The 13639-nt window shown below is 55.4% G+C and overlaps 1 protein-coding gene across 1 annotated transcript in view; it reads left to right on the forward strand.

Annotated features, from left to right (window-relative positions):
* The window catches only part of ZCCHC24 (zinc finger CCHC-type containing 24), a 29613-nt gene extending 16039 nt beyond the window's left edge, over positions 1-13574 (forward strand). Inside the window, exons 3-4 of the mRNA XM_049789670.1 lie at positions 10593-10757; positions 12829-13574. Coding sequence (XP_049645627.1) covers positions 10593-10757; positions 12829-12942 — 279 coding nt within the window. The 3' untranslated portion in view covers positions 12943-13574. The remainder of the gene's footprint in view (positions 1-10592; positions 10758-12828) is intronic.
* Positions 13575-13639: the final 65 nt, after the last annotated feature.

The following is a 13639-nucleotide window of genomic DNA, read 5'->3' on the forward strand; positions in this document are numbered from 1 at the left end:
CAATAATATATTAAACACGTATTGCATTTTGCCATTTTGAGTAAGGGTAAATCTTGTTTGCCACTCCTGGTCTGTAGCTTATTTTCCTTTTGTAAATGACTCAAAGATATGAGAGTACCTGAGAGGTACTAGGGAGGCGATGCTAGGCAAGGCCACAGTGGCTCAGTGCTTGAGCCTGGGATACAGTGCTGCTCTGGCCCAGCAGTAAGGGGCCCTGGATCATTTCAGCAGTGCCCAGACCCCTGGACCATCCCAGTGGTACCTCACCCAGGGCTGCACCTAGCAGTACTCAGGAGATTGTATAGAGCTTGGCACCAACCCTCACTGCTGTCCTACCTTCTGGTCCCTCAAATCTTTTTGTTCCTCTTTTGCTACTTCCTCTTTTGTTAAGTAATAATTTTTAATGGTGACATTTGAAATTCTTCCGTATTGAGCTTTCTTAAAACATTTTTGGTTTTGGTTTTGTTTTTGGGCCACACCTGGTGATGCCCAGGGATTATTCCTGATTGCTCAGGGCTTCCTCCTGACTCTTCACTCAGGAATTACTCTTGGTGAAGCTCAGGGGATCGTATGGGATGCTAGGGATGTAACTCAGGTCGGCTGAGTGCAAGGCAAGTACCCTTCCTGCTGTGTGCTATTACTCTAACTAATGATTTTTTTTTGAAACCTAAGGGCACAGTAGAGGTCCCAGGGTTTGGTGGACAGAAGACAGACAAGAAAGGCAGAAATGGGCCGGAGAGATAGCACAGCGGTGAGGCGTTTGCCTTGCACGCAGCTGATTTGAACAGACAGTGATTCGAATCATGGCATCCCATATGGTCCCTCGAGCCTGCCGGAGTGACTTCTGAGTGCAAAGCCAGGAGTAACCCCTGAGTGCCACTGGGTGTGACCCCCCCAAAAAAAATGCAGGGGCTGGGAAGGTGGCGCTAGAGGTAACATGTCTGCCTTGCAAGTGCTAGCGTAGGACGGACCGTGGTTCGATCCCCCGGCGTCCCATATGGTCCTCCAAGCCAGGAGTGACTTCTGAGTGCATAGCCAGGAGTAACCCCTGAGCGTCAAACGGGTGTGGCCCAAAAAACAAACAACAACAACAACAACAAAAGAAATGCAGAGGTGAGGGTGGGAGGCACTGCCTGTGCTGGGAGAAATGTGGAAAGCGCCGATGGGTTGACCCCCCCCCCCAGAACAGCACCTTAGGTGTCTGATTCCTGCGTCCCTCCAAATGGGCTGGCTTACTGTGGTCCAGATTTGTCTAATCAGTGTGAGACATAGGTGATGGTACAAGAGTGTGAGTTGGGAAAATAGGTCCTTGGGCCAGGACTGTTGGGACGTAGAACTATATCACTTCTCACAAATGTGGGGACCCTGTGTCACTCTGGTCCCTGTGGGCTTCCAAGGGCAGAATGTGAAAATATAGGTGGCTCAGGCTGCTGGAGTGCTGGAGGGACAGACAGGCCCAGGGATCCAAGCTGAGGCGAACCTGAGTGTGAGTGTCTGGTCTTGTTCAGCCACAGGAGATCCAGCCTGTGTGAGACTGAGACAGGTTCGGGCAAATGACATCCTCTGGGCTCACTGACTGCTCTATAGCACAGGGCCGCTGGCAAGGCAGACACTGCCTAGGCCTAGTGATCACTCGACACTGCAGAGCCAAAGCTGGGGTGTCCATGTCTCAGCTCCTTCTGTTCCCCCATCCCCCTCTGTCCCCACCCCCTTGTTGCCCCATCCCCTCTGCCCTCCCTGGAGCTTTTCAGATCTCTACCTTCACCTTCCCAGGGTGCCTGGTCTCTCTGAGGAGGCCCCAGAGGGCATCCTCACTCTGTTCTGGTGTCCAGTGGGGCCTTGGCACCTGGAGGGCCTGGGCAGGCCTGAGCCAGCAGCCTTGGCGCTAACCAAGTCCAGATGTCAGACAGAAAACAGGCCCCCCCCCCCCCGCCCCACCCCCCATCTGGCTGCTCGGGTTTCTCAGAGATTGCAAAAGACGGAGGAAAACAGAGCCGGGGAGAATCAATCAGAAACTTGGAAACCTTAGAGGCAGGATGTGGATCTGGTCAGGGACTTGGGGGGTGGGGGGGGAGCAGGAGACAGTAGGGGGGGGCCAGGGCTGGTCTAGGCCCCTCCCAGCCTGCAGCCATCCGTGGTCAGAGCCGCCCCTCCATCCGCTCCCCCCCATTTGAGGGAGGCCAGAGCCTAGGCTGGCAGCCTAGCTCCGACCTTTGCCTGGGTTCCAGTGGGCCTGGGTTTTCTCTGGGCCCAGAGTGACCTAGCTGGGAGGCCCATTGTAGAGGGAGGCTGTGTGGGCTCAGAGCCTCAGGAGCTGTCTGGAGGGACGCCCTGCTCCCCACCAGTCAGCTCTAGGGAGAGGAGGCAGGAGGAGGAAGGAAAGAGGAAGGAAGGACTGAAGGAGGTGCAGGGGGTGGGGTGGGGTGGCAGTTTGTGGAAGAGTGCAGAAAGGATGGTGGTCAGGGCAGGTGTGGCATCCAGCCAGGTTTCTGGAGAAACAGGTGGTTGCACCGAATCCAGGGGACTGGCGGGGCTGGGAGAAAGTTTGCTGGGACAGTGACATGCCCGTATAGCTGATCTCTGCTATTTGGAGTGACCTGGGGTGCTGGCCAGGGGCAATTCTCCCACCTCCCCAGCCAGGTAAATACTGCAAGCCCTCACCCCCAGAGTCAACCCCTTGAGCCTCCTCTAGGCACTGCTTGGTCCGTTGGGGAGAGATGAGGGTGTCAAGGGAAATTTGTTCCTGTTATTTAGTTTGTTTGTTTGGTTTGGTTTTTGGGCCATACCTAGTGGTGCTCAGAGTTACTCCTGTCTGCACTCAGAAATCATTCTTGGCAGCAGACTTGAGGGACCATGTGGGATTCTGAGAATCGAACCTGGGTCAAACTTGTGCAAGGCAAATGCCTTCCCTGCTGTGCTCTTGCTCCAGCCCTAGTTTGTTTGTTTTTGGGGCCACACCTGGTGATGCTCAGGGCTTACTCTTGCCTCTGCACTCAGCAATCCTGGCAGGACCCTATGGGATGCTAGGAGTCAAACCTGGGTTGGTCTTGTGTACTCACTGTACAATCACTCTGGCCCCAAAATGAATCCCTTTTATCAATGAGCTCAGCAGCTCTGGAAGTCCTCTGTGCTCCCCCTGGCCAGCATCTCAGCTGATAGAGGAAATTTTGAGTCTAAGGAGAAAGGTCAGGACTATCTGGGCTTTTCACACTGGGGTCCTGGGAGGGAAGGGAACTGGCAGGGGAGAGGAGAAAGGCTACCCCATAGTGGGTGAGCTGCGGGTGTGGGCACATCCTTCCTGCAGCAGGATCGGACACGGTAGGTTTCACATCCTCCATGGCCAGTTCTCCTTTCAGAGGAGCACTGAGTACAGAGCCCCCCTGAGCCTGCCTTTTGCCTCGCTTCTTTGGTCCTCTGCTCCAGGACCCTGCAAAGAGAGGCCAAGTGCTAAGCCATATTCAGGGTTTGATGGAAGGGAAGACACTGGAAGAGGCATGTCTGCTTCTTAGGGAGCCTTCTACTACTCCAGGCAGCCTTCTCAGTTTTCCTCAGCCATCAAGAACCTTTTATCAGGACTCCCTTTTATTTTATTTTATTTTTTTTTTGATTTTTTTTTTGGGTCACACCCGGCAGTGCTCAGGGGTTATTCCTGGCTCCACGCTCAGAAATTGCTCCTGGCTGGCACGGGGGACCATATGGGATGCTGGGATTCGAACCGATGACCTCCTGCATGAAAGGCAAACGCCTTACCTCCATGCTATCTCTCAAGCCCCATCCCTTTTATTTTTTTTAATTTAAAAAAAAATTTTTTTGGGGCCGGGAAGGTGGCGCTAGAGGTAAGGTGTCTGCCTTGCAAGCGCTAGCATAGAACGGACTGCGGTTCGATCCCTCAGTGTCCCATGTGGTCCCCCAAGCCAGGGGCGATTTCTGAGTGCATAGCCAGGAGTAACCCCTGAGCGTCAAACAGGTGTGGCCCAAAAACCAAACAAAAAAAAATTGGGGGGGGGCCCATACTCGCTTGAGGCTCAGGGACTCCCTGGCTATGTGCTCAGAAATCAACCCTAGTTTGGGGGGACCATATGGGACTGGAGGATTGAACCGTGTTCCATCCTAGGCTAGCGCTTGCAAGACAGACACCTTACCTTTAGCGCCACTTCTCCGGCCTCCCTTTTATTCACTCATTCACTCACTCACTCACTCACTCATTCTTTCATCATTCACTTCTGACTCTTACTGGGGGGGATCATTCTGTGTCCGGGGAATGAGTCATCCTGAGGAGATCACTTGGAGCCTGGGCTGCCGAGTTCGTGGTTCAGAGTGCCTGGCTCTGTGATGGTTCTTGCTTCTGTTTCCCATGTTGTATTCCTGGCTAGTCCTGGTTCTGCCCTGACTCTCGCCCTCATCCTACCCATCGTAGCTACTCAGAGATGAATGTTTGTGGAACTTCTCACTGCCACATCTCCGGGTCCCTCAGCAGCTCACGGCTACTCTTTGTCTCCTGGACAAGGTGGTGATTGTATGAGCTTGGACGTGTGCCCTCTCTCTTTCTTGGCCCAGGGAGCCTCTGGGAGGCGGGTGGGAGAGTACCGACCATTGAGCTCCCTCCTCTGCATTCTGTTCATCTCTGGCAGTGGGGGGTACAGGGCTAGGCTGTGTGAGGGCATGTGGAGCTCTGCAGTGGTGGGTAGTGAGTTCGCTTCCTGCTAGGGGCTGTTTCGGCATCAGCAGGAGCTTGGATGTTTGAGTTTACTACACACCCAGCCACTCACACACACTCACATGCACAGCCACTAACACACACATCACACCCATGGACATATATACTCACACTCGCAGATACTCTGACACACACACACCAGACTTGGAACACTCATGCCACCTCCAGGCCCTTTCCTGCCTCCACACCCCAGACTTCCGTCTCCTCACCTGGAGCTGGGGCCTGACCTGGGCCCTGCTTGGGGAGAAAGAGAGAGGTGTGGTGAGTGTGCAGGTGCTGCAGGTGGGTGCAGGTATGGCAGGTGTGTGGGTGCGCAGGTGTGCAGGTACAGCCGTTTTCAGAGCCTGCTGGCACTGCAGCTGCAGGACAGAGCTCACTGCTTTGTTGGGGCTCTGGAACTTGGGAGCTGGGAGTAGGTAGAGGTGAACAAGGCTGCAGGGCTTCACTGGGCTGAGTCCCTGTGCCAGGCCCCATTCTTGGAGGAGACCAGGAGGCTGAGTTATAGCAACTTGAAGAGGAAGCTTCCGGGTCCAGACTTCTGCAGACAGGATCATGGAGAGGGGCTCCAGGCCTTTCAGCAGCCCTTCAGCAGCCCCACCTGCATAGACTTCCCTCCCTGTCCACCTGGGCTATGCCTCAGCCAGTGCTCCTCACCTGCTCACCGAGTGCCCACATAGCAGCCTGGGAGGTTCCAGAGCTGTAAGATGGTAGAGACAAGCTTGAACCTGGTCTCGGAGCTGCAGAGCCAGTAACCTCTTTGCACAGGGTTGGCCGAGGGTGACAGTGAGGGGGGATGGGCTGCTCCTGCTGGGGTATCTTGTCCAACCCACAGCTACCTGGATCCTTCTGGAAAAGCTAAATAGTCTTGGGCACAAAACCACCAAGGCTTGTGCAGGAGGCTGGGGAATGGTGTGTGTGATCATGCACACTTGGCATGCATGTATGGGGTATGTGTGTAAGCACATGGCACACGCAGTGATGCATTGGGAGTGGAGATAGTGAATGGACAGTGGTCAGTGGGGACTGTGGGCTGTGGCGCAGGTCCAGGATGAGAGATGGACACAGGCAGGAGCACGAAGCTGAAGTCCGAGCATGCGTGTCCATGGCTGCGCCCCCCTCCTCCAGCTGGGCAGCCGTCCCAGAGGGACATAGATGAGCACTTGTCTCATGGCCCCGCCTCTGCCTGCCCCAGCCACGCGGAACAGGAAGTGCGGACGCTGCCCCCCTGCCTGCCCATGGCACAGAGGCCCCATTGAACCTGTCCAGGGGCACAATAGCTGCCCTGAAGAGTGTGTGCAGGAAGCCCTGCCCCACCCCCACCCGACCCCTAATGCCTTATTTGTCAGACAGAGAGGGGGCCCCCCAACTCCTCCTCATTGGGTTCAGGAATCCAAGAGGGCTTTTCTGTGGTCTCTGTCATCCCAGAGGAGATGACAACCAGGGCAGCCTCCTATGATCCCACAGCACCAGGAATTCTCAGAATAGGTTGACTTCTCTTGGAGTGCTTCCTGGAGGAGGAGTCATGGTTTTGAATGTTTCTCACATTGAAGGCACAGCAGCCCTGCAGCACCCAGGATATCTGGGGAAAGCCAGGATGCAGCTGGAGCCTATATGGGGACATATACTTGTCTGGGCACCTTTGAGGAACAGGACCCTAAGGGGACTCCTAGGCCAAACAGCTGTGCTCTTCCCCAGCCTCTGCTGAGGTGAAGTGGTCACCCATGTCACCTGATGGGGCTAGGGGATGCGGAACCCAGCCCCCAGTATCCAGGAGTAAGAGGACACCGGCACAGTTCTTATTGTCTGTCCTGTTTCTGGGTCACCCCCAGGACATACGGGAACACTGAGCGTTTGCATGTCTGCATTGGAGGTCAGAGCTTAGAGCATTCGGGGTGGTCTAAGTTGAGTCTCCCTTTGTCAGTGGTTTAGCACAGTTTTCCTTATCTTCATTCATTCTCTTTGAGGGCATCCCCCAATGGTGCTCAATTCCTGGCTCTCTGCTCAGGAATAATGCCTGGTGGTACTCAGGGGACCCTATGGGATGCTGGCGATAGAACCTGGGTTGGCCGCGTGTGAGGCTCTCTCTGCTGTACTACTGCTACAAACCAATTAACTTATTATTTGTCCACAGTCAGTAGATGTCACTCCCTGGAGTAAGAACCAGCCTAGCCTAGTTCTTGCAGATCCAGGAGACTCTTGGCTTTGTTCCTGCATGGATGGTGTGGAGTGAAGGCGGATGGGGGCACTAGGGCTGGCACATGGGACATGCTGACTAGCTTGGTCCCTTCCTCACTCCGTGGCTGCTGGGTGTGCTGTGCTCGGGAGCACAGTGAGGAATGGGAGTTTTACTGGTGGACCTCCAGCAGGACTGAGCTTGGGCCATCAACCCCCATAGGAGTCCAGGGCTGCAGCAGTGGGGAGACCCTGCGTCCTTGTGCTTTCCCTGCCCCCTGGTCCTGCGTTAGCTCCTAGGAGCCCAGGTGCGGGGCCAGCGGGGTCAGCAGGTCGGCAGGGTCAACGGGGTCAGAGAGGCCAGCGGGGTCAACGGGTCAGCAGAGTCAGCCAATCAGAGGGTCAGTGGGGTCAGTGAATCAGCTGTCCTCAGGTCGTTCTTGCTCCCCTGCTCCCCCTGCACCAGCAGGGGCCTTGGTCCTGCTGGGGGACATGGCACCCCCTGCAGGTCATGGGCCTGTGTTGCAGGAGAGGTGCTCATTCCTGGCTCAACACCCCACAGGCTGCTTGCTCCTTTCCTCTCTGGGTGTTCCCCTTCTTGAAGTGCAGCAGGTGCCCAGGGTCCCCTGAGGAGTGTCTGGTCCACAGAGCTGCCAGCAGGAGCTCAGGGAGCCCAGCCCCACTGCTGACTCAGGCCACCAGGGGCAGATCTGGTTGCTGCCAGCCTCACCTCACACCCTCCCCTATTCCAAGAAGGCCTCCAGATGCCTCTTGTGCTGTGCCCAGATACCTCCTGTCCTGTGCCTGGTTCCTCCTTCCCTCGGCTAAGCCTGCCCGGCCTGGCCCAGTGACCCTCCAGTCTGGACAACTGGACTGGGCCACATCCTTACTGCAGAGCAAGGCTGAGCTATACCCAGGTCACTGTCCCTCTGCTATACACATCCCTGTCCTATCAGGATGCCACTGCCCCACTATTCCTATGAAAACTGGTGGAGAGAACACTGACTAGGGGACACTCTGGCCCATCAGCCCAGGTCTGTTTCATGGGGAATGGGCAGAGAAGAAACCATCCTTGGGGGGACTCTTTCAATGTGGGGTGAAATCCTCAGTGAAACCTTGGGACAGAGCAGGCCATGGGCCCCAGGAGCAGGAGCTGAGGGAGGAGGGAGAAAGATTCTAGGCTGAGGGGCCGGGAAGGTGGCGCTAGAGATAAGGTGTCTGCCTTGTAAGCGCTACCAAGGAACGGACCGCGGTTCGATCCCCCGGCGTCCCATATGGTCTCCCCAAGCCAGGGGCGATTTCTGAGCACATAGCCAGGAGTAACCCCTGAGCATCAAACGGGTGTGGGCCAAAAACAAAACAAAACAAAAAAAAAATCTCTCTATTGGGGCCGGGCGGTGGCGCTAAAGGTAAGGTGCCTGCCTTACCTGCGCTAGCCTAGGACGGACCGAGGTTCGATCCCCCGGCATCCCATATGGTCCCCCAAGCCAGGAGCGACTTCTGAGCGCATAGCCAGGAGTAACCCCTGAGCGTCACCGGGTGTGGCCCAAAAACCAAAAAAAAAAAAAAAAAAAAAAAAAGATTCTAGGCTGAAAGCTCTGAGGAAGCCCAGAAGTTATCCAGCTGGGGAAGGCCTCAGCAGGGGTTGGGGAAGAGCTGGAGTAAGGTTTGGGGTGTGCCTGTGAGTGCAGAGGCTAGGGTGATAGTGACTCAGCTCGACTCAGCTCAGAGCCTGCAGGAAGCCTGTGGCCTCATCCATACTGGGCAGCTGGGCCTAGAAGGCAGATTCACTGCTGAGCCCAGACAGCCCAGTCTGCTCCCTCAGCACTGCAGCCCAGGAAGCCAGGGCTTTTGCAATCCTGGGATCAGGATTTTCCATCCAGGCAGGGTGGGGAGTTGGGGGATTGAGTGGGGGGTATAGAGCAGAGCAGGAAGGAAGCAGACAGCTCAAGGGGCAGCCTCTCACACGTCTGAGCTTCCTAATGGAGTTGGAGATGCCTTCAGACTACAAGAGGGGCCAGGAGAGAGGGGAGAAGGAAAAGAGGAAGGAGGAGGGAAAGAGGAATGGAGGGGAAAAGGGAGGGGAAGGGAAAGGAGGTTCTAGGGTTGGTTTGAGGTATGGGGCTGCCCCCTGCAGGGCCTGGTTAGGGTCTCTTCCTGCCTAGTCTTTCCCTTCTGGGTTGTCCTTCTCTGGCCTCTCTCTGCAATCACCCCTCACTAAGCATCCCTCCTGTTTCAGTCCCTTTTGTCTCCTTCATCTGTGCCCCTGACCCAGCATTCCTGGGTCGGGATGCTGCCAGCACCCATTGTTCCAGCTAGCTAGTGGGTGAGGCTGGCTTTGCCTGCCCCACTCTGGGCTGAAGCAGCTAGAGGGGCAACCCAGATCTCTGAGCCCAACAGGGCTGCATCGGAACCTGGACAAGGGAAAGGAATGGGCATAGGAAGTGATACTGCAAGCAGGCAAGGGTACCTGGAGGGGCTTGGGCTCCTACCCCTCCCCTCTTCCAGTCCCTCCTCCCTCCAGTTTGTCCTTCCTCTTATAGGAACCAGAATTTCATGTGTCTGTGTGTCCCTGTGTCTATCTGTCTATGTGTCCCTGTATGCATGTATCCCTGTATCTGTGAATGTTTCTGAGGTTGCGAGTGTAGTAGGTCTGGCCAGGCATCGGATGACTGAGGGGTTCATGCGGGTGACAGGCCTCCAGGGCAGAGGTGGTGTGGGAACAAGCTTGCCTCCAAGCCTCATCAGTCTATCCTGGGGGCAAATTTGAGGTTAGGGGTTAGAGGTGTCACAGGGAACTGGGATTTCGCTATTTGAGGCTGCCTGACTGTGTGTATGTTGTAGGACCCCCAGTAGAGGCTGCTAAGCCTCCTATCCATGGGTCTGGAGCAAGGCTGGGAATGGAGGCTGTTCTGGCTGAGACCTGGTCAGCATCCTTCTTGGTATTGGTATTGGTATCCTTCTTGGTCAGTATCCTTCTTGAGCCTGGGTTCCCAGAATCCTGGTCTCTGGAGCAGAGACAAGATCCCTCCCCTGAACCCTCAGGCCACAATACCCACCTCCAAAAAGGCATGGAATCTAAAGGGGGCCAAGATGAGGCCAAACTCACCCTGAAAAGGCTGGTGGGGCCTCAGGCCACAGGGGCAGGCAGGCAGCAGGCAGTGCCTGATTGACGCAGATGGACCCAGGAGGAGATAATGAGTCCACGGCTGGGGCAGGTAGCTGTGTGGAATATGAATCCAGGAGCAAAACCAGCATGGGGAGAGGGGCCTGGCCAGGTCCTGAGGCTGCTGCTGCATGGGCAAAGAGGGGTCGTGCCCAGTACCTCCTTTTGGGCAGGAGGGACTGAGCACTGTCAGGTGTGGCCAAAACAAAAACAAAACAAAATAAAAGCACAGGAACATATTGGTCCAGCAACTTGACCTCTAGGAAAGGAGTCAACATTGTTCCTTCACTTGTGCAAAAGCACACACCCTGTGACTGGCTGGTTATGTTCAAAGACTTAAACAGAACTGATCTCGGGGTTCTGTGGTAGTAGCAGGTGCCAAGTTGGGCCTGGCAGTGAACAGCCTTTGTTTTGTTTGAGGGGAGGGAGGGAAGAGGAGAAAGAGGAGCAGGAGAAGGATATGAAGCTGAGGGGCCCCGGGGGGGGGGGTCACTTTGATCCAAGAAGCCCCATCCTGGTTCTGTTTCTGTTCCCCAGGCACGCCCTAAGGGTGAGGGGCTGACCCCATACCAAGGCAAGAAGCGCTGCTTCGGAGAGTACAAATGCCCCAAGTGCAAGAGGAAGTGGATGAGCGGCAACTCCTGGGCCAACATGGGGCAGGAGTGCATCAAGTGCCATATCAATGTGTACCCCCACAAGCAGGTGAGCCCCATCATTGTGTACCCCACAAGCAGGTGAGCCTCCTTCATCAGCATGACCCCCTCAAGCAGGGGACTGCACTGTCAATGCAGGATCCCTCCGATCTGTGGCTCAGCTGAGAGTCTACCCCTGGGTGAAGAAGAGGATGAAGAGACCCCCAAAAGGTCCCACCAAGCCCCTGGGAATGAATGAATAAGAGAATGAATGAATGAGTGAATAAATGAGTGAATGAGTGAATAAGTGACTGAATGAATGAATGAATAAGTGAAAGAGTGAGTGAATGAGTGAGTGGATGAGTGAGTGGCGGTGCTGGAGCTGCCAACAATTCCTGGGCCTTCATTTATCCATCAGGGGCCCTCTGTGGGGCTCTCTGAGCCCACCCACAGGGGCTAATCATTTAGTTCTGGACTGTTTGCTCTGGCAGAGAAGGGTAGGTAGCTTGACTTGACCCATCCTTGGGAGAGATTCAGGAGAGCAAGTGCCCTGGGGGCTCAGGAGTCGACTGGGGTGTTGTAGCTCCAAACTCATGGAGCAAGAGCACTGCAGCAGGAGGGGAAAGATGCTGACATGGGAACTAAGTCCAAGCTTTGCAGCGTGGCCCCAAAGCTGGGATCAGGGCACCATAGCAGTCGCCCACATAGTTCAGTCTGGGATGTGCCTGGTGAGGCCATGCCAGGCTGTGTTCAGTTGGGGACTGAGGTTTAAAGAAGTGAAACAGAAGCCTCATGCCCAATCCCTAGGGATTAGGGAGCGTGGGTCTGGAAGCAAATGCTGACACAGGAAATAATCCACACAAGATTGAAGAGAATAAAATGGGTTCAGGGAAATTCCAGCACAAGCCTTCTGACTAGCAAAAGATACCAGCAGGCCGATAGACTATTTGTGAAAAACAAAACTGTAAGCAGCTTCTTCCTGAGACCTGAGGTCTTTATTGGGAAGAGAAAGACTATCCCCATGTCGTGGAGAACAGGTAGGGATAAGGGACCAATCCAGAAGTACTTCCAGTCCATGCACAAGCAAAGAAGAATTATCCTGAATAGAATGAAAACTGGTTACTCCAAGAGAGAAGCTTCCACCTCATTGGATCCTGTAGTCCTATATAGGGATTGGGGAGTCCTGCATGTGGAGACATAGGGAAGTAAGGGTCCCCCTTGGCCACTGGGTGTCCATCCCAGAGCCGGGCTAGCACCATGGCAGGACCAGCAAGAACATCAGGGAGATCTAGGGCCTGGCAAGGTAGTTCAGGGTTAGGCAGAAAGTGGGGGAATAGGCCTGGATATTGGGGCACCATCTCTGTACACCCAGGGCCAACACTGGGGGCATCCCCTGGTCTCCCTAGCAGCCAAGAAGGAGCCTCTGGTGAACTGAGGAGAAGCTGGTCCTGCCTGCCCGCCTTGGGGGGTTGGTTCTTGTCCCTCCCCCAGTTCTGACCCAGGAACCCCACAGCTCCTCGGCACATCTGGTTCCTGTCAGCTCTCCCACTACTGACCTTCCCCTCCCCAAGAAAGTGTTAGAAGCTCTGCCCTGCTGGGGGTGGGGGAAACCCCCACAGCTTCAGCCCAGCTGCTGAATGTTTTCTCTCTGGGATGAAGAGGGACCCCTAACCTACGCTGCTGTGTCTCAGGATGACAGGGCTGGCTGAACTCAAATTCCAGGGCACCATAGTGGCTGTATCCGAGCAGTGTCTCCTGCATCTCAGGACATATAGGCAGGCCCAGTGATCAGCAGAGACATGTACAGTCCCATGTGTGGGGAGTCTTTGTCCCTAGATCTGCTCTGGGTTGACTTTGGGAGAGCTTCTGGCTACAGCTTCTCAGGGGCTGTCAGAGGATTTGGGGGCCCTAAACAAAGATATGGAAGTGCTGGGACAGGCCCCAAATCTGTGCTCAACTCCAGTGACCCCTCCCCTATACTCAGCACCTCTGGAGAGTGACCTCAGCACCCCAGACACCCCCAGACACAAGCAGCACTTGTGCTTTCCCAGCCTCTCAGCCTCACTTGTCTGCTTCTCTTTTCTCCCCATGTCCCATCCCATCCCCCCTCCCTGTCCCGGGCTCCTCCTTGCACTCTGCAGAGACCCCTGGAGAAACCTGATGGCCTGGATGTGTCAGACCAGAGCAAGGAGCACCCCCAGCACCTCTGTGAGAAATGCAAAGTCCTGGGCTACTACTGCCGCCGTGTGCAGTGACCGCCCCGTCCCCGTGCAGTGACCGCCCTGTACCTGCCGCGTGGGTGCCACCACCAGGGGATGCTGAGTTTCTGGGCCATTTGGGCTGGCGAGCCATATTCCTGACACAAATGCCCCTGACCATAAGCCAGGTCTCTGCACACTTTCCCAGGCTGGGGAGGCTGGGGTGCTGTAAGGGTGACAGAGGACCAGTCTTCAGCACCCACAGGCCTACAGTACTCTTCTCTGAGTCTCCCTTGGGGTCAACAGCCTCTTATTGGCCACAAGTGCACTAAATTTACTGTGAATTCCAAAGCCTGCAGGGGGCTGTACCCCAAGAGCAGCCAGGCCCCCCTTTCCCATCCAAAACCTTCCTGTCTCTGTCTGCAAAGCCACTCTTGGGAACCTTATTTTCTGCCCCTCTCTGGCACCCACCTGTGCGCCCTGATCCCCACAGCTGCACTACCCCCCAATTCTCACCCTCTTTTTCCCTCCTCAGGGCAGGGAGGCACTGGGTGAAACCTGTCCTGAGGGCACTGGGATCCTCCAACTCTGCCTCCCCTCTTTTTCCTCATCCCCCTCCTCTCCTCTCATTTTCCTCCCCTTTTTCCTAACCCCTTTCTCCTCTTTTCTATCCTCCCCTTCCTTCTCCCCTACCTCATTCCTCTTCTCTTTCCTCCTTCCCTCTTCTTTTCCCCTCCTCCCCTCTTCTCTCTCC

This window comes from Suncus etruscus, chromosome 15 (genome assembly GCF_024139225.1).
Source record: "Suncus etruscus isolate mSunEtr1 chromosome 15, mSunEtr1.pri.cur, whole genome shotgun sequence".
NCBI classification, from domain to species: Eukaryota; Metazoa; Chordata; class Mammalia; order Eulipotyphla; family Soricidae; genus Suncus; species Suncus etruscus.